The sequence below is a fragment of the Alligator sinensis genome, unplaced genomic scaffold, assembly GCF_000455745.1.
Source record: "Alligator sinensis unplaced genomic scaffold, ASM45574v1 scaffold755_2, whole genome shotgun sequence".
Classification (NCBI taxonomy): Eukaryota; Metazoa; Chordata; order Crocodylia; family Alligatoridae; genus Alligator; species Alligator sinensis.
In genome coordinates, this window is record NW_005841883.1 from 3,838,151 (window position 1) to 3,866,012 (window position 27,862).

Here is a 27,862-nt window from a genome sequence, read left to right on the forward strand (position 1 = left end):
TATATATCTACCATACTTTATTTTCTTATGTAATGCTGTAAACTTCCCTCCCACTTGGGATACTTTTCTTGTCAAAGCAAATTTAAATATACATCAGAGACCTTTATGACAATGATTGTGATACAGTTTTGAAGGCTTTTTTTCCTGTCACTTGCTTAAAGAAGAATGATGTAATTTAAAAAAAAATAAATACAGTTGTAAAATACTGATAGAGAATATTTCCAGGACAAACACTTCATTGTGGATTACGTTATACTCAGTATAAATATATTGATTTACTACAAAGATGAGTAAAAGCACCCTTATATGGGAACTTTAAAGGAGATAATCCCGCAACCTTTACTTGTTTGACTAATCCCTATTAATATGAGCTTGTCCCTTTGAAAACAATGAGACTACTTAATAGGAATAAGAATTACCTCATGAATAAAGGCTGCAGTATTAGATCTTAATTTTGGATCTTACTGCATTAGCAGACAACAGCCAAAAGGATAAAAAGAATTGTCTGTTGTAGATGTGTTCCTCTGAGTTCTAGGGAAACAATTATACACTGTATCACATTCAATAGAGCATTCTTAGACCTAGTTATTTCATGTTAAGATGGCAAATGCTGTGTTGCAATATGGTGGTTTTATTTTTTCGTGTTCATGCCAGTAAGGCTCTGTGATCCTGCAAAATAACATTTTCTAGCAAAGAACAAAGGTAATTAGGTATAAAATTCTGACCATTCAAATGTATGTACAAGAAATATGCTCTCAGCTTTCCCAGCATTGATAGTCTTCCACTTATAAAGGACTTAATAGTGTCTCCTTTTTTAATTTTAAAACTGTCAAACTTGCTATAGCATTCACTCTCTTAAACTTCTGCTTCCACACATTTTACAGTGGTCTCAGATTTGGTTTCAGGCTCTTCTGCTTTTTTTCCATTATTCTTTGGTTCCTTCTCAGGTTCTCTGTCACTTGGTTTAGCGTCTTTGATTACATTAGTTTCAATCATTTCTTTTTTCTGTGTCTTCTTTGAAAATGGGAAGGTTTTCTTGTACCTTTAAATATAAATATTTAAAACAAAAACATTGGCATATAGCAAAGAAAAGCTCTGAATAATCAGTGAATGAATGAAATACAGAATGGCATATTTTCTTGCGTACAATACACACTTTTTCCTTAAAAAGTGCTGAAAATTTCAGTGCACATAATATGTGAGAAATATGGTAAGAACAGTTTCTCCTGGATACTGGCAAAAGTGAAAATAAAGTCTCCCTGACTGCTGCTACTTTGTTACTTTATTTACCCAAATCCAAGACAACTTTGAATTTAAGACAACCACTCAATAATTAGATCCTATCTATGGAAAATGTATACATTTATGATAATTTTTCATGTATAGAATCTAATTAAAGGAGGGTTGTCTTAAATTTATCCTACCTTGCTATTGCAACAGGGAGGCAAGCTGCAGCAGGGTGGCAGGCAGTAGGGGAGTCAAGTGGGCTGATTTATCCCTTGTCCCTTTATTCATTGCTCTCTGTTGCTTTCCCTCCCCATCACTTGGCCCTCCTGCTACCTGTTCCTCCCATGCCTGTACCCCCTGCCACTTGCCCTCTCCCAGTACCTGGGCCACCCTGGCACTTGCCTCTCATCTGCAGTTCTCGGGCCCCCCAGCACCTGCTCCCTGGCCACTTGCTGTTCCCCTCCACCTTGCTGTGCCTGTCCCTTGTGCCACTTGCCCTCAGTCATGGCTTCAGCTCTGGCCCGGGCCACAGAGCATACAGTGGTTTGGGCCCCTGCCCAACCACATAGGAGGAGTTTTAGTGGCTGCAGCTCCAGCCCTTGCCTTGGCCTTGAGCCTGGGACTAGGTTGGAGCAGGAGCCAGGGCTAGACCAGCTGCCACTTGCCACTGTTGCTGCTGTGTGGCTGGGTTGGGGCTGGAGCCACCATGTGTTCCATGCCCTAGGCTGGAGCAGAGTCAGATCTGGAGCAGCAGCCAAGGGGGGCAGAGGTGGTGGAAGGGTGAGGAGAGGCAGCAGGGATGGGGCCAGAGGCAGCAGGGGACAGGAGGGAGACTCCAGGCTTGGATCAGAGGCAGTGTGGGGTGAGAGGGGAAAGAAGAGGTAGGGAAACAGAGGCTGTGGGGGGCAGGTGGTGCAGAAGGGATAGTGGCTGTGGCTCCAATTCTGACCTTGAGCTTGGGCAGGGCTGGAGCCAGAGCCAAAGTCAGAGCCTGCCCTCCTGCCTTGTACCCAAATCTAAGACAAGGGTCTCTCCCCCCCGCATCCACGTTGAATGTGGGGGAAAACCTTGTCATGGATTTGAGTAAATATGGTACTGTAAGGAAAGATCTTTTAAAATTCGTTGTGTGTTTCCAAAAAAAGGTGTGTATTTTATTCTGCCTTGTATTGTTCTCGAGAAAATACAGTATCTAGAATTATTGCCTGAATCTGCAGGCCAAATGCAACAAAAATTTCACTGAAGATGAAAGGGATTTTGAATCACCATTCAAAAGACACACTTTTTAGATGCAAGTCTTAAGTATTTTAAATATAAATCATCATTAACAGAACAGTTATACAACTAGTCAGTCTCTGATTTCAGAAATAGGTAGCTTTTAGAACTGAATTTACAATCTGTTGCCTTGAAAATCTGTTTGCATCATTCCTGTAAATTATATAATTTTTTACCTTTGACAAGCATTATTCAGAAATACTCTTCTATATGGAGTTTTGTGGCTCAAAGGTACAAGAAACTATAGGCCATGTCCAGATGTTCAGTTTCTACCGGGAGAATCCCTGTTCTCCTGATAGAAACTACAAGTGTATAAATGTTCATGCTGTTTGTCCCCGACCAAAAACGGTGGTTCTGTGAAAACCAACCAGAAGTTGGTCCTAGGACATTGAGCTTTTATACACTTTCCCATGATTTAACTCCTCCTAGGGACCAGGAAGACTGGAGCCTCACAGAAGCCCTCCTGTTCCTTCCTGAGACCAAGGTCACCCTGGTCTGGAGAGGTATGGGGAGCAGCTGTTTCTCACGCTCACTTCTCATGCTGGGGTCCCTGGAGTGAGAAGTGGAGAAGTGGTGCAGCAGAAAATCCCCTGCCTGCTTTTCACTCTGGAATCCCTGGTGTGAGAAGAAGTCAGGGGACTGCTTCAGTCCCTTGGAAATAGGAGGACTTGAGTAGCCCATGGTTTCCCCAGATTGGGATCACTCAGTCTTGGGAAGGTGTAAAGAGCAGGGGAGAGGGGTTGGCTGCAGACTGAACATCTGCACTTCTCCCTCTCCTGGAATTATTTCTGGCAGTGGAAATTTGGGGGAGCACTGGCCAGGAATTGGTCCTGTCGTGAATTATCCATAGGTGGCTTAAACAGAGTTTAATGTATATTATTTTATGTGCAGGGGCAACAGTTAACATTAAAAAGTTCCTTGTGGAAGAATTACTTACTTTTTGATATAACAGACTGCTAGAACAACTGAAGCTAGAAAGAAGAAGAGTGCCAGGACAAGGAGTGCAGTGGGTACACCTAGAAATAAAAGGAAATTGATAATGAGATGTGTTTATGTTGAGATTATATGTATTCTTAGTTCTTAAATTTACCTGTCAGAAGATTTGCATTTGTAAATCCAGATTATTTTACAAGCACCCTTGATTAAATAAATACATATAAATAGAAACAGGTCTTGAAGGCACCTCAGGAAGTCACCTTGTCTGATCTCTTGCTCTGATGTTGAGTGGATATACCTACATCATGCCTGCTAGACATTGTACAATCTGTTCTTAAAAATCTCCCATGAGAGGTATACTACAATGTCCATAGGCTACCTGTTCTAGTGCTTAGCTGTTTGTATAGTTTAAATGTTATTTCCTAATTTCTAACCTAAATCTCCTTTACTGCTAGACTAAGCCAATTACTCCTTGTCCTACTCTTAGGCGTAGAGAACAATAGATCACTGTTGCCTTAATAACAACCTTTTGCTATGTACCACTTCAGTCATCTCTTACCTAGACTAAACAGACCCAATTCTTTCACCCTTTCCTTTTTGTTGCTTTCCTTTATACTCCCTCCAATTTTTACGTTTTTCTTTAAGTGTGGTGCCCGAAACTAGCTACAGTATTATATCTGAAGCTTTCCAGTGCTGATTATAGAAAATTGCCTCTGTCTTTCATGACACTTCTGTTATACTTCCCAGAATGTTATTTGCCTTTTGGCAAGAGCATTATGTTTTTTTGACACATATTGAATTAGTGGTCCACTATAACCTCCCTGATACCTTTCTACAGCATTGCTGCCTAGTCCGTTATTCTCCATGTTCTATTTATATACCCAGTCCTTCTTCTTCTTCACTGCAGTTCTTTGCACTTGTCTATATTGAATTTAACCTTAATGATTTCAAATAATTTCTTGAATTTATTAAGGTCACTTTGAATTATAAACCAGGCCTCTAAAGTGTTTGACACTTCTTCTAGCTTGGTGTGTCATCTATTCCATCATTCCAGCCATTAATGAGCATATTGAAGAGACTGGGATTCAGCACAAATTTCTGCTGGCCCCACTTGGTATGTCTACCTAGTTTGGCAATGGACCATTAATAGCCTCTCCTCAAATATGTTTTTACAAGTTGCAATCAGTTACTGTCCATGCACTGACCATGGCTATATTTCAGATTGAATTCAGCCGTGGCCTAAGTGGTTGCTGCGTGTTGTGATAGGGTGATTTAATAGAAGATGGCACTACATTGACATAGTTCAGGTCTCTACTGCTTCATCTGGTTCCTTAGGAAATCATCAACCTATATATGTTACAAATGCATTCAAAATATTTGGGGTCAAAGAAAACTAGACATAATCCAAAGTGTTCTCCAAATAGATAATGAACTCTGGGTATAAATTTCAGAGATGCTACCAGTGAAAACATGAGTATGTAGCACTTTAGACAACTGAAAGGCTAAGGATTTTGAAAAAAAAAATCTATATCTAGATTGGCCCTAATAGTCTAGTAAGGCTGGAGTTCTGGGCACTAATAAGGACTTTAGATCCTGCCCCTCTTTGGCTCTCCTTGTCCTTCTCAGTATGCTCAGAATGGCCAGTGAAGCTCTGCTGTGATCCTATTCCACCTGGGAAGGCACATAACTGTATAAATCCCTAAAATCTCAGCCACAGAAAAAACACATCTAGCAATGGAGGAGATAAGGACCAAACAACCTAGCGATTAGGGCACGTGTTCAACAGTGGTTCTAGGCCCCTTTCAGCCAGCAAGGGCTTAAACCTACATCTCCCACTTCTCAGCCAAGCACCTTAACCACCTGGCTATGAGATAAAACATTCTCCACCGTGCTTTGAAGGGCCAAAACATCTTCCATCTCTCCTGTTGAAGCTGGCCTGCTTGACAGCCAGGAGGGAGGGAGTACAGAGATGGGGGCTGCCCTGGAAGGGAGGAGTCCCTTGGTTCTCATCTCTACCTCTGTCCCCAGTAGGACTAAACCTATCCAACTTCTGTTTCTCCATTTTATTAACTAGTAAATGCAAAATGCAGAAGCACCATTAGGGCAGGAAGAGGTCTCTTAACCACTAGTCTATTGGGCTAAATTGTGGGAGGGCTGTCATCTTGCTCCTCCTCTATTTTCAGTGACTCCCACACCACAGAGTTACCTACCTTTGTGAGGGAGCTAGGATATAAAATCTATAAAGTAGTTTAGGATGGGGGCTGGCAATGTTTTCCAGTAGCAGGATGGAGTTACCCATTTCAAGTCTAAACCAGGCTGGCACTAGGACCCAGTCATAGCTGCTTCTGCCTGCTGCCCGGTGTGGGCAAAGCCTCTACCCTTTGCTGAAGCCCCAGCTGCCTGGCTGTATCATGTTGTGGGCAAAACCCCCCACCACTGAACACAGCTGGCAGGATACAAAGGCTCCATGGACTGTAGTAGGTTGCCAACCCCTGGCCTAGAATGCCAATTAACCAACCAAAAATAGAACTAGATTTGGGCTTTTATATCTACACAGTCTTTACAGGCAAAAATGAATCCACATTATATTTTCTAAGAAGAACAGCAAAGATAGCTAATTTAGGGATTATTGACATGTAAGAAAATGACACATTTTACTCTCATTGTTTAACATTAGGGAGTTCTGTATTACTTCTCTGTTCTTTTAGGTTTTAGAAACAATTAAGTTCTTTAGTTGCTTGGATCATGTGGTATATGTTGCCATAATTCCTACTGTTTTCCCGAAGAAAAGTCATACTAAGTCCTTTGCAGAAGAAGGTATGTCCAGCATAAACAGAGTCTTTGGGGAATTTATCTGTAAAGCTCTAGCAAGTTCTGCAAACTCCTATTAAAGTGCTAAGTGATGTTTCACCTGTACATTCTCCACATATGAATGCACACCTTTACAGATTTATGTTCAAAGGAAAGACTTCTTTGAAAGCTTTTTTTTGGCTTTACAAGCCTTATATTCTTATTCTGCTCGTAGACAACAGTGTGTAATAGGCCTGCATGAAGTGGCTAGTTTTTGCTTTGGATTTGGCCCATTCAGGGGACAGTGATTCGATTCAGTGATTTGAATCATTGTCCCAAATCAGTTCAGCTGAATCTGATTCAGAGATTCGGCTGCCGCCAAATCAGTCGAGTCTCTGAATCAGACAGGCCCCATCCCCTGCCCATTCTCCCAGCCCCCCCATTGCTGCCCCGCTCGGCCCCAGCATCAGCTCTTAAAAAAACCCCAAAAACAAACCCCTGCACTCACTGGCTGATGCCAGGTAGGGGGGAGGATCCCCACTGCACCCCACTGCCCTGCACTGCATGGAGTCTCTGCCATGAGCCCCCAGAAACCCTGGTGGCTGCTGCAGCAGCCGATGAGTGCAGGGATTTAAAACATTTTTTTAAAGAACCGGGAGCTGGGACCAGGCGGGGCATCCATAGGGGAAGGGGTGGGGTTGGGAGAGTGGGCAAGGATCAGGGCGTGCTCAGGGGGGCTGGGGGAGCAGGCAGGGGATGGGGCCTGGTGGGGATCCCCCCATAGTCCCCTCTCCCCTCCTCCAGCACCTCCCCACCCCCTACTTACTGGCATGGAGTTTGGGTCCAACTCCCTGCAGTGGTGAGTGGGGACTGCCCGAATCTCTGAAGCTCTCTGAATCTTTTCTGAATCGATTCGGACCTTTTTATTGGACTCCTGATTTGATTTGGATTTGGTGATTTGGCCACCAAATCGGGCCAAATCTCCTCCGAATCGAATCAGCGTCCAAAGCTTCACGCAGCCCTAGTGTGTAGCCCACTTTTGATTCTGTTGAGTTTGGACATGCTTTTTCAGAAACAATTTTATCACTCAGGTCCATATAACCAATTTACTAGCAAAGTAAACAACACATATAGCCTTTACCTCCAAATATAACCCTATCGTTCCTAAAGGCTCCTCGCTTTCCATCAGGCGGTGTCATGTCTGTTTGAGTTTCCACACTAGTCTGCTCTGTTTGTAATATAGTTTCTGTAATACACATTCTGCGAATGGACTTTGGAGGTTTTCTCTTTGTTGGCAATTCAATAGTAGTATTAGGCATCTCTGAAATGTCGTCAGTTGAGGCTGTTGAAGATGAGTTTATTTCTGTAGCTGTTACAGGTATGGTGCTTGTACTTGTTTCTGGTTTGCATGAATCAATCCAAGTATCTACAAAAAGAAAAGAAAGAGTTAAACATTTTGCTGGACAGTATTGCAAAATGTTTTATGTATGAGATGTAAAACATTTAAACCTGTACTGAGCATTTTCAGATGTTTTTCTGAAGATTTCCATTTATTGTAATTTGTTTATTTACAAATATGGTGCTAGATTCAGTATACATGTAACATCTGAGTAGTTTCAAACCATCCAGGTATTTAAAATAAGGCACATGCTTAAGTACCTTACTGAATCAATGTAACATTCATTCTATAATGGCAACAAAACACAAAGTCCATGCTACAGAGAGCCTAAAATGTTTCCGTACATGCTAGGGGAACAAAACAAGATAGATTGCAAAAGTTATCAGGCAGTTACCTGCTAGAGGTTCATTTACAAATTTTACTTCATTATAAGTAGGACTTATAGCACCAGCAGTCATTAATATTGTGGACACTTCCTACTTTAAAACACAGTTTTCAGTTGCTTGTAACTTTGCCAATTTTAACTAATAATAATTATGTCATTGGAGCATGGTTTGAGTGGTGAACAGTAAATCAGGGGTGTGGTTATCCATTGAAAGCTGATGAAATAATTAATATTGAATCACTTGCTCATTAAATTTGTACTGAACACTGAAAGAGACAGGCACCAGATAGAAAAAATAGGTGATTAATGTTACACAGATAACTTTGATTTTGGCAGTTCATATCTCTTGACTTTACAACATTAATGTTCTTTTTAATATGGGTGTATTATATACCATAAGTACTTATTGCTTGAGGACTAAACAGTACATCCATTAGCCAAAGCAGAAGTAGCCATAAAACTCCCATCGTGGTTATATCAGTTTTTATAAGTGCTTTATCTGTAAGCATATCCAGGAATTAGACAGCCAGAAGGTATGAGTGTTGTCTGTAAGTAATTGTGAGTCCAAAGGTACATCAGTAATATTGTATGTAGAAAACTGGAATTCCGGTTAAGAATGGATTGAATGCATGGTCCTAACAAATAATTGGTAACCCATATTTTTGGTGGAGTCTTACACATTCTGAAAACTATAAAGCAGTGATTCTCAACCAGGGTTCCAGGGCACCCTGGGGTCCTGCCAGATCCTTTGAAAGGTACATAAGGTGTGAGGAGATACATAGATAAGCCAGGCCCAGGCTTGTCCCTGTCTGCACAGTTCCCCACTCCTACTGCCTAGCCCCTGTGTAAGGAGATAAGCACTGTAATATGTAAATTAGTTTTTGAGATTGGGTGCCACTCAGTTCACAAAAGTTGAGGAGGAGATGCCTCAAGTCTAATGAGGGTTGGCTTGAGTCCAAAAAATGTTGAGAACCACTGCTTTAAAGTTATCATTACAGTAACCAGCTAAATACATTACAAAAAATAATGGGGGGAAATGACTTATGTACTGTTCTGAATATGAGTCGTTGGTGGAAAATCTGATGACGCAGTTTCATTCATAAAGTGAGTATCCAGATGACAGGGAATTGTTTTATCTTTTTCACTGAAGTATTTAAATGACTTCACACAATACAGCCACAAGGACAAATTACCACAAAGTTGTCATGACCCAAAAGGTATGATTGTGTGTGTGCTTCGGCACCAGAATTATCCCCGCCAAGTTGCAGAGCATTGCACGGGAGTTTTTCCTGTTGAAGAGGAAACCCCGGTGCAGGGACGAGTTTCCCGCCTTTTCTGCAGCTCCTTTTGCAGGGTACATTGCTCATGTTGCAAGAGGAATGCACGGTGCAAAAGAGTTCCTGCCACCGGTATGCAAATTCGTTCTCCGTGATTGGCTAGTGTTAAATTATTCACACGTGGCGGCTAACGATTGGCCTGTTAGCCGTATAAGAGGCTTGAGCGGTTTCCGCCCAAGCCGAAGAGGACTCCACATCCATCTCGTGGGGACTCTGGGTACACGGCAGGGTAATAGAAACCCTGTGTGAGATCCAGAGGAGCGTGGTGGCCTGATCCACCGCCCACCTCTTCCCGTCTTCGAACGCGACTTTTATAAGACGTATTTACGATTTCTATTTTGGTGGCTCGTTCACCCAGAGCATCCGGAGCTCTGCACCGTGGAGCCTAGCAACCTCCACGAGACCGTCTGTGTTGTCTGTCTGTAACCGCAACTCAATCAAGTTTTCCAGCCTGCACCACTGCCATCTCGGTGTAAGTAAACAATCTTTAAAACTACCGATACGCGTTTGTGCCTAATTCCAGCTCGACAGCCTCCCTCTCCAACCCGGCGTGCCCGGGCTGCTGGCCACAGCCCGCGTGCAGTGCGGAAAAGGGCTCGGGTCGCTCCCGGCCCGCACAAAAGTGACCTCTCGCTTAATACTTTTCAAGTCAGTGCTAAAGCAGGTGGAAATGTATCCATCATGATGCATGCTGATTCTTTATTCCCTTTGTTACGTAAAACTTATGTTCTATAAATTACTTTATAACTAATTTGCCCTGCTGAATGTGAAAACAGTGTAAAATTGGCATACTTTTTCTGCATTTACAAAAACAGAGAATCTTTTTCTTTATCCAACTTTTGCAACAGGTGAACTACAATTCAAGCTATTTCATACACAAAAAAGTAGCATTGTAAAAGAATAGTTCAAGCCTAAAGAAAATCAGCTACATTAGAAAAAAGCCTATTTGAGTAAATAAGATAGACTGGGCTTATTTCCTGTACAAGTTTGTAACCTTCGTATAACAGTTCTGAATTGTAGAGAAGGATCAAATTAACCTCCATTGTCTTTTTTTATTTTGTCTAGTAAGTGGCTACTGCTGGCCTTGCTGTTTCTCTCATTATATCTAGTAGGTATCTACAATCTGTTTTTTTCTTCTCTCACTACTCTACTACACCAAACTAGTCAGTTAAGATAATTCCTTCAATCCGAGCCTTACAGTTGTATCTCTACCGGCTTCATCCTCAGGTTTTCTGCCACCTCTGACAGGAGTCTCTTTCCTTTGTATAAGTCTCTCCTTAGGTCTCCATAACTTACTGTTCTTCACAAGCTTCCAGGGTTTGCTGCTTCCCTAGCTTTTCCCTGGCCACCTCCAGCATTTCACCTCTTCTTCTTCTTCATCTAAATCCTTCAGAGTTACATACTGGGCCTTTGCCCCTTTCATTCTGTACTCCTTGGGAGGGACATGTTGTGGAGTATAAATCGGGATAGTTACTAAATGTATATTTAGTTGCATTGAGTTATTAGAATATTTAATATTCATTTCAATAACAGGGCTATTAGGATACTTGTAGGAAAGCAAAACTATGAACATATATCTGCTTTGTCAGTAGTGGATCTCATGGAAGACAGGACTGAGCATGTTCTGCTCCTGTCAGTCTGTTGATGCCCTCCAGAACTAGAAGTTGACTTATGAAACTGCTCTGGATTTGTCCCTTGTGTTTGCTCTCAGTCTTGCTGAAAACCAAGTGGTCTGAGACTGGGATACTGTATATGAGTCCAAAGTAACCTCATGGACAAAATTATGGTTCTGGAGTTCATCAACTGACATGGGTAGGCAAGGAATTCTTGGTCCAGTTTCCCCCAACTTGCTGCTGATGTGATGTAGGTTAACCCTAATGTCTCTAGATAGATAATCTTTTGGTAACTATGATGGATCCATTAAGAAACAAGTCCAAAAAGAACAGCTCTTATGCTGCAAAGATGGTACAATGTGGCTCTGATTTAAAGTTACAACATTTTTAACCAGGCTGGGAAGTGACAAATCAAAAAAAGATCTGAAACAGTTAGGAATTGCTGTTGGAATGGAGCAGGGACTGTTGTTAGGGCTTGCTTCTGAAGAACAGGCCTATACACAGGTCTGAATAAGTTGGGACTTTATAAGTTTTCTAAACCCTGGTGGCCACATGGCTCCTGTCTCACTCCAGTTTGTTGGGGTTCCCTCCTTTTTCTTCTTTCCTGCCATACCTGGATGGAATTATTTTCTGTTGTAGAAGGGAGAGTCCCTGAGTGAGCCCTGGTCTGCCTTGACCAGTGGATCCCTCACATAACAGGCTGACCCCCTTGTCCTGTTCTTCAACTATTTGTGGTCTCCTTCCACCCCTACAGCCATTCCCATGCCTCGCCTCACAAATCTTACTCTAGATCCATGGACCAGCTTATATGGGCTTCAGATCTCCTGGTTTTAGCCCGCTGGTTACTCTTGCTTTTGACTGACAGATTAGGCCCACTTCCTCTGGTCCAACTTCTGAGTTTCAGTCTGGTCTGGCTTTTGGTCCATCTCACTCTGCTCAGGCTCTTGGCCCCTATCCTGTCTGGCTCTCCTTGGGCCCTCAACCTTCCTGCTCTGTTTTGGTCCTTGGCTCTCTTGGCTGGAGACTGCCCCTATCTCCCTGTTGGGGCTTCGGTTCTGGTCTTCTTGGCTGAAACCTGTCCCTGATAGGGCTAAAAATCTGGAGTGCCTCCCAGAGACCCCTGTGTGACCTCCTGCCTTCCCCTCCAACCTCTGTCCAGTCCTCTGTTCTAAAACAAACATGAACATCAGCATAACAGAAATACAGGTTTCCCTCACTTTATGCTGTACACGCGTTCCTGGAAAACGGCACATAACTCAAAATCTCATAAAGGGAAACCACTTTGCAATGTAACAAATAGGGATATGTTCCAAGACTTTGACTGTATTGACCCCCAGACCAATTTCTACCACTTTTACAAGAAAATGTGGTACTTATGAACAGCAAACAGTGCACACAAGCACAGAGCACTGTCATAACGGAGATGGCAACTACAGAAGCACATGTCACAGACAATGAGAGAGGAGCACAGAGCCACACAGGAGACTATATTTTGGTGCATATCACTCCCACCATGCACCGCACAAAGCAGACGACTGTGGGCTTCCACCACACCAATCACGTAAGAGTGAATTTACCTCGCATATAACGAATTTTTGGTATGAAAAGGGTCATCACATAAGAACTAATTCGCAAATACAGAACCCACATAAAGTGAGGGAGACCTGTATAAGCAAACTACTTTCACAAAATTCTTTCCCAATCTCGGTCAATACCCTACCACAAGCTACACTTCCCCTATCTCACTCTTATGGGTAGCTTGGGTGTCCACAGGCCTACTTCCTGCCGTCAGGTTCCCTGGGAAGCTCCTCTCCCCGCAACGTGCAGGGTTTTGCTGTCTGTTCTGGCTCAGGCCCTGGGTTATAGGCCTTGAAGCCCCAGCCCGTTTCCATCATGTGGCTCCCCGCCATACACAGAGGTGTTCCCTTTTAATTAAGGACCAACCTGTGCTCCTGCTGCTATAGCCCCATGCGGCCAGCTTAGCCTGCTGCATTCTCTTACAGTAACAGGAGCCCTCTGGCTCCCCGTTACAGGGGGTAACTCTGCAACTCTGATATTCTTATTCTCCCGTAACTTCAGTTGCCATGCTTTGCTAATAACACCCACATTTATCTCTACTGAATGCTGTCCTTCAGTCCAGTCCCACCATTTGTGTTTAGTTGACAGCTCTTTTGGGATGCGCTGTCATCATGACCTCATGCTCAACTTGTCAGAAAAAAATATTTTTTCTCACATTTTACTCTCTTGCTGAACCATTGACAATACTGCCCTTCTGTCTATTAAAACACTTTACAATCCTGAAGTCATCTTTATCTCTACTCTGTCTTTTTTAACACTCATGTTCCTGCTACATCCAGATGCCTCTCATTCTCAAATAGTTCCAGAGTTCATCCATACTAAATATTTGTTATATGATTAGATCAGGGGTGCTTAACCCCTGTCCCATAGGCCAAATCCAGCCTGTGAAGTCATGATGTCCAGCCTGCGGGGCTCCCCACAGGTCAGGACATTTGGTGACAAGGGAGCAGTGCCAATTAATACAGTGCATCCCTTCCCTGCTGCCAAATTCCTAAGCTTCATGGCAGGGTCAGAGCCAGGTCATGCCTCTTTGTCCGCATGTCTGGGTTGAAGCCAGGCTACAACCTGTTCCCTCCACATAGCTGGTTTAGGGCTGGGCTGGGCCATGCTGCATTCTCCTCATGGGGCTGGGCCACACCCCTCTCCCCCATGCAGCCATACTGGGGCTGAGCCATGGCCCCTTCCAGGGGGTCAGACCAAGTCTCCTTCCACTCCTCAGCTGGGTTGGGGCTTGGCTGCCCCACTCCATGTGGCCAAATAGGGCCCAGCTGTGCCCCCTTCTGGGTGCTGGATCAGGACCACTGGCTGGATCCAGCCCATGGGTGGACTGGGCACTGCCCACACAGCCCACCAGACAAAAATGTTGATCACCACTGATCTAAATAATACTCTTTGCCTAGTCACTTACTACTTCACTTGGGACACTTGCTTATTCTCCATTTTTTCATCTCTCCATTCCAAGCCATTCAAGATGCTTCTACCTTTTTTGCTGCTCTTTCCATAATTCACAGCATTTCAGGTCTTGATATTTGATACATTTCAAAACTTGCCTTACCCCATTTGCTCCTAAGTGCTCCCTTTGTCTCCTTCATTCTTCTAAGGTCATACTTTTTCCACTGACCCTTACATCTGAGACAACCTTCAAAATTACTTTCAACCTTCAATCTTCAAATTATCAAGCAACTGTTCCTTCAGCAAGAAATACTTTAAAACATATTAGTGCTGTGGGACCACTATGAGGCCTGATCTGTGTACAGATTTTTTATTGGTATTATGACTTTATTTAGGGATGTGATTACTTTTTAAACACCAAAATAATTATACAGGCAACCCATGCTTAACAGAGTTTCTTTGAGCACTATTTTACTATAGTGCTTATTTAAAATTAATACCTGATTCCACTGAGCGCTTGGCCAGTTTCATTATAGTGCTCAGTGCGGGGATGGGGAAAAGCAGCAGCAGCAGTGAGAAGCAGTGAGTGGCAGTGGGTGGCCGTAAGTGTGGGGCCTGCGCTGGTGCCACAGGCCCAGGGCGGGGTGGCAGGAGAACAGGGCCCAGGCTGGCATGTAGTGCCAGAGCGGCTGGTGGGCAAGAGGCTGGGGAGAAGTGGCGGCGGCAAGAAGCAGCAAGTGGATGGGTGGGCAGGTGGGCGTAACTGCGGGGCCCATGCTGGTGCTTGGGGTCAGGGCCAGTGGGGGTCTGGGGTGGGGTGCCTCAGGAGCACAGGGCCTGAGCTGGCATGTTGGGCTGGAGTGGCCAGTGGGTGGGTGGGCGAGAGGGTGGGGAGAGGCGGCGGCGGTGAGAAGTGGCAAGAACTAATTATGTCTATTTACATTCATTCCTAATGGGGAAATGGGTTTTGCTTAGCGTGGTTCCGCTTAACTCTTTGTTTTTCTGGAACCAATTAAGAGCACTAAGTGGGGGGTTGCCTGTACTACTGCACCACTAGCACAGATTAAGTTATATTGGGATAAAAGTGCCTTTTACCAATAATATTTATTTCTGTTCCTGGACAGGAACTACTATGCCCACATAAAGCATTAGAAATTTAAAATAATTTAAGAATAATTTAAAAAGAACCAAAAATGAACATAACTGGTAAGGATCTATATGAAAATAGAATATATGTTTGACTCTGGTCCCATGAAAATCAATATTATTAGCACTTCTTAAAATCCTGCCTGCCTGTATAATACTTTGATTTATATGACCATGTGTATACAATAGAAGAAGCAAATTCTGCGTACTAAATTTTAGAAGCATTACTCAAAAATCTACAGGCAACTCAGAGGCTGAAACATGTCAAGAGAGATTCATTTTTTTGTATTAGATTTACCATATTTATTTGAATATAAGATGACGCCCCCAATAATTAGATTCTATCTATTGAAAATTTATAAATTTGTTACAATCTAATTCTTGGAGGTTTGCCTTAATTTGTCTCCCTCCCACTGCTACAGCAGGGCAAATAAATCTGGGGAGGGGGGGTGTAGAGGCTCTCTTGCCCCCCTACCTTTTTCTCCTGCAGCCTCCCCTCCGCCTTCCTGCTACTATTAGACCCTGCTCTCCCTGAGCACATGGAAGTAAGGGACAAATTTGAATATACTGACTTTGAAATAAACATGCTTGTAGCAAACTACCATGGGTACCTATAGACTTAGTTCATCCAGAATTGATGCACTTTACCTTTTTGAAACTGCTACAAGTTTTAACACCAGTGCCCCATAAACATACTTTTCAACAGCACGCTGGTACCTACTTATATATAGTACAAACTGGGCATGTCTACACAAGACGCTACATCACCATAACAATGAGCTAATGTGCCGTAGCTTGTTGCTACAGTGATGTAGCATCACTGGGCATGAACCATGACAGTGACTCTACTGTAAAGTAGCAATGAGCTACAGCTTAGTAGCTTGTTGCTACTGTGCATTAGCAGCTAAAAATAACCATATGGTGACAGGACTGCACAGTAACACTGGTGTAGACACGTCCAATGTGCATGATATTAGTCCAAAGCCAAAAGGCTCATGATTTACCATATAATTAATTGGGCTGGGCATTCCCAGAGTCAACAGCATTTCAAGCCATGGTGGTCCACTTAGGGAACTGATGGGTAGGATCCCCTGGAAGACTGGGTGAGGGGGAAATGAGTCTCATAGTTTCATAGATGGTAGGGTTGGAAGGGACCTGAGCAGATCATCAAGTCTGACCTCCTGCCATGGGCAGAAAAAGGTGCTGGGGTCAAACGACCCTGGCTAGGTGATTATCTAGCCTCCTTATCTAGTCTAGGATAGCTGATTGTATTCTAAGGAAACCTTACTGAGGGTGCAGGAATGAACCATCCCAATACACAGGAAGTATGGCAGAAGACCAGCTTGACTTAGCAGAGAATTCTTCAGTGAGCTAAAACACAAAAAGGAAGCTTACAAGAACTGAGAACTTGGACAAATGACTAAGGAGGAGTACAAGAGTATTGCTTGGGCATGCAGGAATTAAACCAGGAAGGCCAAAGTGCAACTGGAGTTGCAGCTAGCAAGGGTTTTGAAGAATAACAAGGAGGATTTCTACAAGTATGTCAGCAACAGGAGGAAGTTTAGGGAAAATGTGGGTCCCTTACTGAATGAGGGAAGCAACCTAGTGACAGGTGATGTGGAAAAGACTGAAGTATCAATTCCTTTGCCACCTCAGTCTTCACAGGCAAGGTCAAATCCCAAATTATTGCACCTGACAGCACAGTTTAAGGAAGAGGTAAGCAGCCAGTAGTGGCAAAATAACAGGTTAGGGACTGTTTAGAAAAGCTGGATGAATACAAGTCCATGGGGCCGAATGTGATGCACCTGAGGGTGCTGAGGGAGTTAGCCAATATGATTGCAGAGCTGTTGGCCATTATCTTTGAAAACTCACGGTGATCAGGAAGGTCCCAGATAATTGGAAAAGGGCAAATCTAGTGCTGTCTTAAGGAAGGGAAGAAGCAGGATCTGGGGAACTACAGACCAGGCAGCCTCACCTTACTCCCTGGAAAAATCATGGAGCAGATCCTCAAGGAATCCATTTCTAAGCAGTTAGAGGAGAAGAAGGTGATTAGGAAGAGTCAGCATGGATTTACCAAGGGCATGTCATGCCTGACCAACCTGGTTGCCTTTTATGATGAGATGACTGGCTCTGTGGATGCATGGAGAGCAGTGGACACAATATACCTTGACTTTAGCAAGGCTTTTGGTGTGGTCTCTCACAACATTCTTGTAACCAAGTTACGGAAGTATGGGTTGGATGAATGGATAGGAAGATGGATAGAAAATTGGTTGGATTGTCAGCTCAGAGGTTAGTAATCAATGGTTCAATGTCTAATTGGCAGCTACTATCAAGTGGAGTGCACTAGGGGTTGGGTCTGGAGCCAGTTTTGTTCAGCATCTTCATCAACCATTTGGAAGATAAGATTGAGTGCCTCCACAGTGAATTTGCAGATGACACTAAGCTGGGGGGAATAATAAATATGCTGGAAGGTGACCTAGACAAATTGGAGGATTGGCTCAAAAGAAATCTCATGAGGTTCAATAAGGACAAGTGCAAAGTCCTGGACTTAAGACAGAACAATCCCATGTACCAGTACAGGCTGGGGGCTGACTGGCTGGGCAGCAGCTCTGCAGAAAAGGACCTGCAAGTTACAGTGGACCATAAGCTGGATATGAGCCAACAATGTGCCTTTGTTGTGAAGAAGCCTAATGGCATACTGCATTAATAGGAGTGTTGCTAGCAGATCAAAGGAAGTGATTATTCCCCTCTGTTCAGCACTGGTGAGGCCACATCTGGAGTACCGTGTCTAGTTTTGGGCCCCCCACTATGGAAAGGATTTGTATAAATTGGAGAGAGTCCAGTGGAGGGCCATGAAAATGGTTTAGGGGGCTGGGGCACATGACTTCTGAAGACAGGCTCAGGGAACTGGGTTTATTTAGTCTGGAGAAGAGAAGACTGAGGGGGATTTAGTAGCAGCTTTTAACTACTTAAAGGGTGGTTCCAAAGAGGATGGAGCTAGACTGTTCTTCGTGGTGGCACATAACAAAACAAGGAGCAATGCTTTTAAGTTACAGTAAGGGGAGTTTAGGAAAACTTTCTCACTAGGACATCATATGGAAAAGATGAGCGTGGCATAGACTGTTCAGGGGCAGGACCCCCACAGCAGACAATGATGACAACCATGATGAGGAGGAGAAAGAAGACGAAGAGTGTTGAAGAAGGGGAAAGCAATGAGGATGATGGGGAAGAAGAGGATGATGAAGTCAATGTGAACTAAGAACCTGTAGCAAAACTCCCAGTTCTTCTTTTTTTAAATTTAAAAATACATTCCCTCCCCTTCCCCAACCATTTCTGATTTTCTCTTTGCCCTCTCTATCCCTTATAATTCATTACAAGTAGTACTAGGTAAGCTAAGCTAAATTCTTGTATTCTATTATTGTAATAAGCCCCTTTTTATATATTGTAAATAGTGTTCTGTTATGTTTGTATTGATTTTTACTGTTTTATATTGTATTATATTCTTATCATTTTTTCATTGATTTTTATTGTTTCATATTAATATTGTATGGTTTAGGCCTGTGTTTGTAAAGTGATGTCAAGTATACATTCCCATCTTGTTCTCATCTTGTCCCCATGTGCTGTTGTGTAAGTATGTTGCAATTCTGTAACCTCTCCCATGTAAATTGGTTTTCCTTGAATGCCTGAAACAAAGGAGTGAATGGATGAGGGAAACACAATGATAGCAGGATCCCCTACTAAATCACCCCACCATAAACCCAATCCCTGGACCAATGACCCAGCCATTGGAACCACCCTCCGCATTCAAGAAACAGAAGATGAGGCAACCCACCATTGTGCCAAGGCTGCACATGTTCAGTATGAACATCTGGAAATCTCTGGACCAGGGCCAACCTTGCCTGGACATGCTCTCCCCATAGGAGATCATAGGTAGTCTGCCCCATAAAAAGGGGTAGTGAAGACGGACTCCTTGGGGATGCCATCTTCACCTGGAACAGACCTGCTCCATGTCATGCTGCATATCAACCCAGAGGCCCTGCCAGCGACCCCCCTCTGGACAACACCTGCTGGAGAAAGACCCTGACTGACCATCAAGGACCCCCTTCCAGCCTGGATAGGTAGCTATCACCCCCACCCTCTCTTCAACCAAGTACGTGCACTCTGTTTCTCTTCCCTACCTGGACTCCAACCCTTTCACTGAGTCTCTTTCTCCTGCTACCATTGTGTGAGTGTGTGTGGGAGTGCTTGTGTGTGTGTGTGTGTGTAGGAACCAAGCTGTACAGTTCAGTGTTCATTTAATAAAACTGTTACTTGGAACCCTGAGTTGGGTTTTGCTTTACTACGGTTCTGGCCCTGCTCCAATTTCTGCTCCTCACTCCTTTAACTTCTGTCTCATTTCTCGTTCTCCTGCTTCTGGCTCACCGCCACCTCCAACACCTGTCCCATGCTCCTGTGGGTCCAGCTGTCCTGAGCTCCTCTCCACCTGCAAACCCCTGTTTCTTTGCCATTGTCTCATCCCCACTGCCTTTTCCCCTGATCTCTGCCACTGTTATTGCATTTTCCCCTGATCTCCCAGCTTTCTGCCTCTGTCTCCTGGTTGTTTACTCCTTGCCACTGGGCTTTTTCCCTTGCTTCCACACTGGCACCAGGTGACCCTGAGTAACCCCAGGGCCACTTGACCTTAAGTAACCCCAAGCCTCAGTTCCTCAGCCAGCTTCTCTCTAGTCTACCGGTTCTAACCCTAGTTCCGGCAACTTTCACTCCTTAGTCTCTCTCTCTCACCTGAACCTTCCCCCACGTACCCCAAACACACACATACATACCGTACCATCCAAGTTAGGAACTCACCTATGTGTATGTGTAGATGGGTGGTTTGTGTGTGATATGTCATCGTGTGTGTGATATACGAATCAGTGATCCGTACTGTGTGTGTGTGTATTGACAATTAATTTTTGTCTAACTTTTGGTGTGTATAGTGTGTAGGTGCTTGAACTGGTGATAGGTGTGCATGTGCCTAGGCTGGTAATTCTGGATATGCATGGGCCCGAGTTGGTAGTGTGTGTGCGCACGCCTGGTGGGGGTGTATGCACCTGCTCTGCTCTGTTGAAATTGAATCTTTTAATAGGAAAAGGTAAATTATGATAAAATAATTGTCTCAAAATTTGGGGAAAAAAATCTTATTTTCTAGTTTAAAACAATTAAAATTCTAAATTTGTGTTAATAAATTTTAGCAAATTTTAATAAAAACATTTAATTGTCAAAGCCAAAATGGAAAGTTAGGAATGTCCCAGAAATTCTGGTATGTTCTGGTATGAAACTATGTATAAAACTATGTCAATACCAAGTTTGGAAGTAAGTGACAATGGTGGCTTTGGAGTTTGTCTTTATGGATGTTCATCAGAACTCATTTAATTGACATGTTTACTATTAATGAGTTATTGGGCATTTTTTCTGTTAGATTATTTCATAAACCCTACTACTCAGTGGGCACATCTACACAAGATATTTACTGCAGCGCTGGCTAATTAGCTCCTCAGCAAAGTCTCAGCATCTACACGTGTGATGGTATTAGGTTGAGTTAAACTAATTTACTCTACCCCAGGATAGTACTTGTATATAGTACTATCTAAGTACTATCTTGCAGCAGAGTAAAGTACTCCACCACAATGCACATGTAGATGGGGATGGGGTTGGCTGGTGCATGAAGGGCCTTCAGTGCAGGGGCTGCCTGCCACCTAGCCCCAGCACTGGAGCACCTTTGTGCTCCAGGCAGCCCCTCTGCAGCAAGTTGAGCTGGCTCTGACCCGGCTCAATGTGCTACAGTCCTGGGTGCATGTGTAAATGTGGCCTCCCCAGAGCAATAAATTCTGTCACGATTGCACCAGAGTGTATTGCTCCACATTAATAGCATGTGTACTATGTAGCAGCCAATTATTGGTTTGTTCACATTTAAAACATTGTCACTCAAATCATAAATGAGCATTTCTACAGTCTTTAAATTGCTAAATCTACTTGATGGAATGTGAAGGAGCAAGTCTTATTCAAGGACTTTAATTATGGCATCATGTTATTAATTTGGCTGAATAAAATGAATCTTCTGTCTCTGATATTTGCATTTATCACCAGATCTCTTTTTTCCTAATGGGGAAAGAATATAGTGCAAGATGGTGGAAAAAACTAACTACAGTATTTTTATGCAGCCTTCAAAACAAAACAAAACAAAACAAAACAGAAAGAAAAAGAGCAAAGACACTAAATGTTAAGAATCTAGATGTTTTACTTGCTTACCTGAAGAATTGAAGCAGTAACCATCCTGCTTCTTTCCAAGGTCAGTTTTCCATTGCACTACACCAGTTTTGCTCTGACCACATTTTGGATTTGCTTTTATCCGAGGAATGACAAGCACCTTATCTGCCACCCATCCATACCTACAATGAAAATCATTAATCTATTAAATAGGGGATCTGTTCACAAGTCTAGTGCTGAGTATTAGAATATGGAGCTGGTAAAAATTAGTGAAATGCTTATGGATGTCAGGTACCTGCATGTTTCAAATCCATGTCTTAAAGCCTTCTCAACCTCTGTTGTGTATGCTAGACTTAAGCCCAGCTGTTTGCATGCAGTTTCTGCTTCTGTGAAATTCATTTTTGAGACATAACTAATTAAGGTTACACCTGTGATCCTGCAGGCATCAGTCTTGAGATCTGTAAATTAAACATAAACCTTCAAGGTTATTACCTTAAAATTATTCTTTCATTGAAAGTAAGAGTGCATGTTTGTGGTACAGTGCATTTTCTGTTCACTTTTTAATACTGTGCAGAGTTAAGGGCATTAGAAGTGTCAGTTACAAGTGAGAGAGTTATTTTGGCCCTTTAAGAGGAAACAGTCTTTTTGCTCAGACCCAGCAATGAAACATCTTAGAGGAAAAGGTGTATTTTAAAACTACTAATTATAGTTGGCATCATTTAATCTTTGATTGGATAGCCATCTTGCTAAAGAGGATGTAATTTATGACCCTACTATATGACAGCCCAAAAGGAGGGATGGATGACTGTTTTCTTCCTGTTTAGTAATTTCTTAAAATTGCAAACTCAGGACTGATGTTCTCAACATGCTGATCTTAAGGGATCTTGGTTTTCTCTGCTAAAAATCCAAAATTCTGTGATTAAAACCCCCCAAATCCATGTTTTTCTGTGATTAAAATGAAACACCACTATATATAGGTATCAGTTGCACACAAAGTTTTATTGTTATATTTACAATTTTAAAGCAGTTTGGAAGCCTACCAGTGCCTCAATAATTATAATAAAATAAATTCTAAATACCTATATCTTTTTCTGTTTGATTTTGACTTTATCTTTTTTTTTTTTTTTTTACCCCTGCCTGCTTTGCTCACCAGGATGTGGATCCAGCTGTGGCTGTCCCACCAATTTCTTTGTAATGCTTAGCAGCCCAGATATGCCAGTGCCCTCCCCCCTGCCCATGCTGTTGCCCCTCACTCCTAACCCACATCCCCCCACCATTCCTGCCGGTGCCCCTTACTCCTGACCTGCAGCTCCCTGGCCCTGCTGGTGCCCCTCACTTCCAATCCACAGCTCCCCAGCTTGGGCTGGGGCTGCAGCATGGCGCAGTGCAGCAGGGAAGACCAGAGCTGCACTCCACAGCAGCACCATGAAGCCAACCTCAGCTCTCTAGGCCATATTAGAGGTAGCAGGACGATGAGGGGCTCCAGATGATGTCTGTCCCACCCGGGTGGAGCGTGGTGGCTGCAGCAGCTCTGGCTCATGTGAGTGGCAGCAGAATGAGTCCAGCCCTGGTGTGGGCTGGAGGAAGGAGAAGGGGATGCCTGTGGCATCCCCTGCCCTGGGCTGGGGGTCCCATGCTGCACCAGGCAGCTGGGCCAGCCCCGCCTCCTGGGCAGTGCCTCCCGGCCATCTTGTCCCTGCCCCTGAGAGCACAGGCACTGGCTCCTGGCAGTGCCAGCCCAGCTACACAGCTCCCTGCCACCTATCTTCCCCCACTGGAGGGGCAGACATCTCCAGGCAGGTCCTGCTGGCAGCAACATGGAGCTGGGCTTGCCAGCAGCACTGAGCACTGTCTCAGACGCCCCTGCCCTGCTGTAGCCCTGGTGCCTGGACACTTTTCCTCAGTGCCCCATAAAAACCTGCCCCACCACAGCCCTTCCACACATCTCTGCCACATACACACACACATATATGCCCCCTTGCCACAGCCTCTCAGACAGTCCCCAAGCCCTGGCCCTCCAACCCTCCTCCCCACACATAGACGTACCTGTTCCAGCTTCCAGGGCTGTCCCTGCCTGGCTGAATGCTGGCCACATGTGAGTGCATGCTCACACATGCATAACACCCCCTACCTCCAATCACACCCCCCATTGCTCTCTCCAGTCCCAAGCAGCTCCTTACAGACTGGAAGGCTGCCTGCTTGCAAGAGGAACACTGGTTTCTCACATTTTTCTCCTTTAAAGGGGGCAATCCATGATTTTGTCCTTTAAAAGGAGAAAATCTGTGTTTTTCCATGGGAAACAGATAACCCGGATCCCTACTGATCTTTATTTGGTGAGAAATACTGGTTGAAAGAGCTGCCATTAGCAGTGTAGATGGTAGCAGACAGGCTAAATTACCTACACAAAGATATACCTTGAGGATTTTTATGATAATAAAAGATGCCATTTCCACTCTTCTCATACTGATCTATCATGTCAATTTTAAAATATAGAAAGGTTCAAACATGGGTCGAACTAACTTACCAACTTGGGCCACTTTGAGCCAAGACTCCAACTGTGCTGAAGGAGTACCTGGGAGAGCTGAAGGGTATGAACAAAAGTGATTTCTCCCTACCTCTTTTTGTTCTCTGCAGTGCTAGTACCAACCAGCCAGCTGTTTTGCATTGCTTCAGGCTGCAACATTCCCTGCTGGACAGCCATCAGTTGCCAGAGCATATCTACATCAGAACTGGAGATAGATGAGCTAGAATTGGTTACATCAGCCCTGTACCGTTTGGGAGCTCTATGCCACCTTTAGGGAACTGAGCAGACTTCTGGGCCTGGAGGTTGGGAAGGGATCTGGGCCTTTAACATTATGTAACATTCTACCAACAACAGGTAAAACAGAAACTCATTTTACATGTACCAAGAAAGTATGTTACAGGAAAAATACACTGTATACAAAAACAAGGACATAGTGCAAACAGGAACAGAATCAGTGGGCACTATTAGCAGAGATGCAATACATAATTTCAAATGTAAATAGATCCTAGCATAAAGTAGAGGTAATTTCTATGGCTGAAGGGCTTCATAGATTGTGGCTTATGGAATGGCCACAGCAGTTACTTGCTCCTCAGGTATTCTATTCAGTCAGTGTTTATTTTGTATAAGAACATGAAATAAACAAGCCTGTCAATACAGTTCTGGTGGCAAATGATGTGGCTGTGTCCATGTATTTTCTCTCAAGCTTTGCTATCAAGAGTGCTTTGCAGAGGAATCAAGAAGTGTTGCAGTCATTAGGACTTGGTGTCAGCCACTGACACTGCATATAGCAGGAGTGCAGAGTGGTTTGATAAGAAGCTATGTTCCATGCAGACGGTGGGTGCATCTACACGTGCTATTAATTTGAAGTAGTATTACTGAGCAGGGAGCACGTCTACACGTTTCCCCTCTTGGGAGAAGATTTGCTCCCACCCCACTCTGCCCCCCTGCATCAGTCAGGGGGAGCTCCACCCCCCCCCCCCGGGTGCTGGCTCAGGGACTGGCAAAGGGCACGGAGTGGTCTCAGTGGGTATGGGGCCAGGAGAGTTGTGGCAGCTGCAGTGGCAGCTGCCTCCTGGCTTCATGCACATTGGGAGGGGACCTGATGTGCACAGGGCCAGGAGAGAGCTGCCCCTGCAGTGGGCAGAACTCTCCTGGCCCCATGCTCATCTATAAACACAACTGCCAGCAAGCCCTCTGCCGGGGCAGGTTTCCCTGCCCAGCAGGGCATAGCTGGGAGCTGTCCAGGGTATGGGGCAGCTGTGCATGAGCCTCTTGCCAGGAGCGGGGGCATGGGGCTCACCAGCAGCTGTCTTGCTTGGCATGGAGCTGGCTGCTCCTGGGAGGGAGGGTGGTGGGAATCCCCTTGCCTGTCCTCCAGAGCAGCCAACTCCATATAGCATGGAGCTAGCTGCTGAGGAGACAAGCTGGGGCTGGATTCCCAGGTCCAACTCACTCCCCAGAGTAGCCAGCTCTGTGCAGGGAGCTGGAACAGGGGGTGGAATGCTCCCCACTCCTGGCACTGCTCAGTTCCTAGATCCTGGCGGGGAGCTGGGGATCTGAGCAGCACCAGGACCAGAGACAGAGAGCTTCCTGTCCCCTGTGGCCCCCTGCTGGCTAGGCTGACTGAGAGCAAATTTGCTCCTGGCCAGCATTTATACACGTGTTACTGCTCAGTATCTACTGTGCAGTTATTTTACTACTTGTATTTACAGGTAGTAGCTAACTGCACAGTAGACTAATCTACTGTGTAGTAAAGCATGCCATGTAGACACACCCAGTGAGAGTGGTCAGACTGTGTGGAGGGCTCAGACTTATCTTCTAGTGCTTTCTTGGCATCTAGCATATCCTACATGTAGCCAAACTCCTCCTTCTGCAGCCCTAACTCATCCTGGTCACATCCCCTTTCTCTTCTTGGTCAGACCCTGTTCCCTTATGCTGAATCTCTCATATTGTGCTTCCTACCCTTCTTCGTCTCATATCGTTTACACTGTTGTTTTCCTTCCTGCCTTAACATTTCAAACCGAACTGTCCCATCCTCACCCCTGTCCTTATTGTAGTCATTGGTTTTGCTCAGTACATCTCAGGACTTGGCCAGACATACCTTCTAAAGTGTAATGTTAATGATGGAACTTTTTATTGACCAGTTCTTTGATGATGATTCTTAATTTTCCAGTCCTCAATACACATTATGTGAGAAATACAATACTGCTTTTCAAATAAAGCTGAGCTGCTGATTGAATGGAACTTCCTGACACTTGGAAATTTGGCTGGATACTTGTAACTGAATGACTGAAGCTTAATCTTTTTAACAAAAGGAGAATTTCCATAAGGACTTTCAATCCCAGTCCCAATTGCCTTTTAGAAGAAGCCCTTGTTGTTTAATCAAAAATATTTCTAAGTTAATTGTATATAATTTGTTAAAATGAAACAAATTGTGATCTAAGAGCTATTCCAGGCACATAGTTCCTGTATTAATTCCTCAAATACAGAGGGTGAGATCCTCTTCCACCTAGTAGGCACCAAAGTGGACTTATGGTACCCACATCTGATTGTATTCCACCCTGGTCAAGTGCCTGATAAATGTTAACACGCCTATTTTCTAACATGCTGTCCTCTTAGCCTGAAAACTAAGATGAAAAAAAGTAGTGAGTGGGAGAAGGACCTGTCTACCTTTTTGGCATTCATTTGTTTTCAGTGACTTGAGCAGGATGGATTAGTTCACACTTAAGTGCCCAATTCCACCTACACATCTAATAGGTAATATAGGATTTGGCTCAAAGCATATTGCAAAAGTAGAGACCTTCAAAGTTTATTTTTCTAGTAACCAGACAGAGGCATAACTGCCTGGAAGAAACACTTTGAGATCTATTCCCTGTGTCTTTCAGAAGTTTGTGGAGAATCATGCCAATAGATATTCCAGCATCAGACCAGACCTTTTTCATTAAGCACATCTTATTTTAGGCACACACGGCTGGTTTCATAACTTTGAGTTATCACATAACTTTTTAAAAGCTTTGCTTGTGACATTGAAAAAGAATACTTTTGGGTGATCTGAACTTACTCCTAAAATATCACTCAAAATTAAACAACAGTCTCGTAACACATTTAGACAACATCACTTAAAGCCGAGTAAGAAATAATTAAATCAGATATAAATATTCAGTGAAACATATTCAGTAGCCAAGAAAGTATACATTATTGCACTGTTTCCCAAGAAATAGGTTACCTTTAAGTATTTACACAAAAAGAGGCACACCCACACAAACAGAAATAGCAATATACCCACATATCTTATTTGGCAGCATATTGATTTGATAATTATTTTTCCTTCTATTTGGGAAAAATAAAGAAAAGCTATGTTCTGTTATCAAAGATATTTTTGGAAATTGAGAAAAAGTTTTTCCAAGTATTTTAATTGCTAGTCATGTTAACTAACAGGAAATCCAGCTGCTTCTTTCAACTACTTTTCTATTGCATTAGAACTTCCTGGAAAAAATTGTAGCAATACATACCGTTAACAGCAAAGAAGCCTGGAACTGTGAATTTTATAATCCAGATTGAGAACAAAACCAGGGTAACTCCAAAATTATTTGCCATGGTCACTAACACAAACAGGTTAAAAACCTCAGGCTGGGTTATTTTCTATCCTAATGACAGTTAAGAGTAAAGCATATATGCCAGTCCACTTGTTGTGAGCTTTGTGATGACTATTCTCAAAGCTACTTAGCTATAACTGCACTGATTCACAGAAAGCATGTCAGAGCAAATTTGTTGCTCGGGTCTAAAGCCATTCACTGGGCAAGGTCATCAGCTGAAAACATGTGACATCCTAAGCCCCTTTAAACTTTATTTAATGCACTGCTATTTGGAAAATTCAACTAATGCTGACTCAGAGACTGAGCAGCTGAGGAAAGGAGATAACAGAGAGTTAGGCTGTTATCCTCAAACACTTTGGAAAATGTTTTTCCCTTGCTGTTCATTGTGCAACTGCTCCTGTTGAACTGATTGATAGCTCAT

The 27,862-nt window shown here is 43.6% G+C and overlaps 1 protein-coding gene across 1 annotated transcript; it reads right to left on the bottom strand.

Annotated features, from left to right (window-relative positions):
- LYVE1 (lymphatic vessel endothelial hyaluronan receptor 1) lies at positions 1–27,613 on the bottom strand. Its single transcript, XM_006017677.3, has 6 exons — positions 27,358–27,613; positions 21,617–21,779; positions 21,364–21,503; positions 7,367–7,651; positions 3,437–3,515; positions 1–1,042 (listed from the first exon to the last, which is right to left on the bottom strand). Exons 1-6 carry the CDS (start codon positions 27,440–27,442, stop codon positions 856–858), a joined length of 939 nt encoding a protein of 312 aa, XP_006017739.1. The 5' UTR covers positions 27,443–27,613; the 3' UTR covers positions 1–855.
- Between the last annotated feature and the right edge of the window lie 249 nt (positions 27,614–27,862).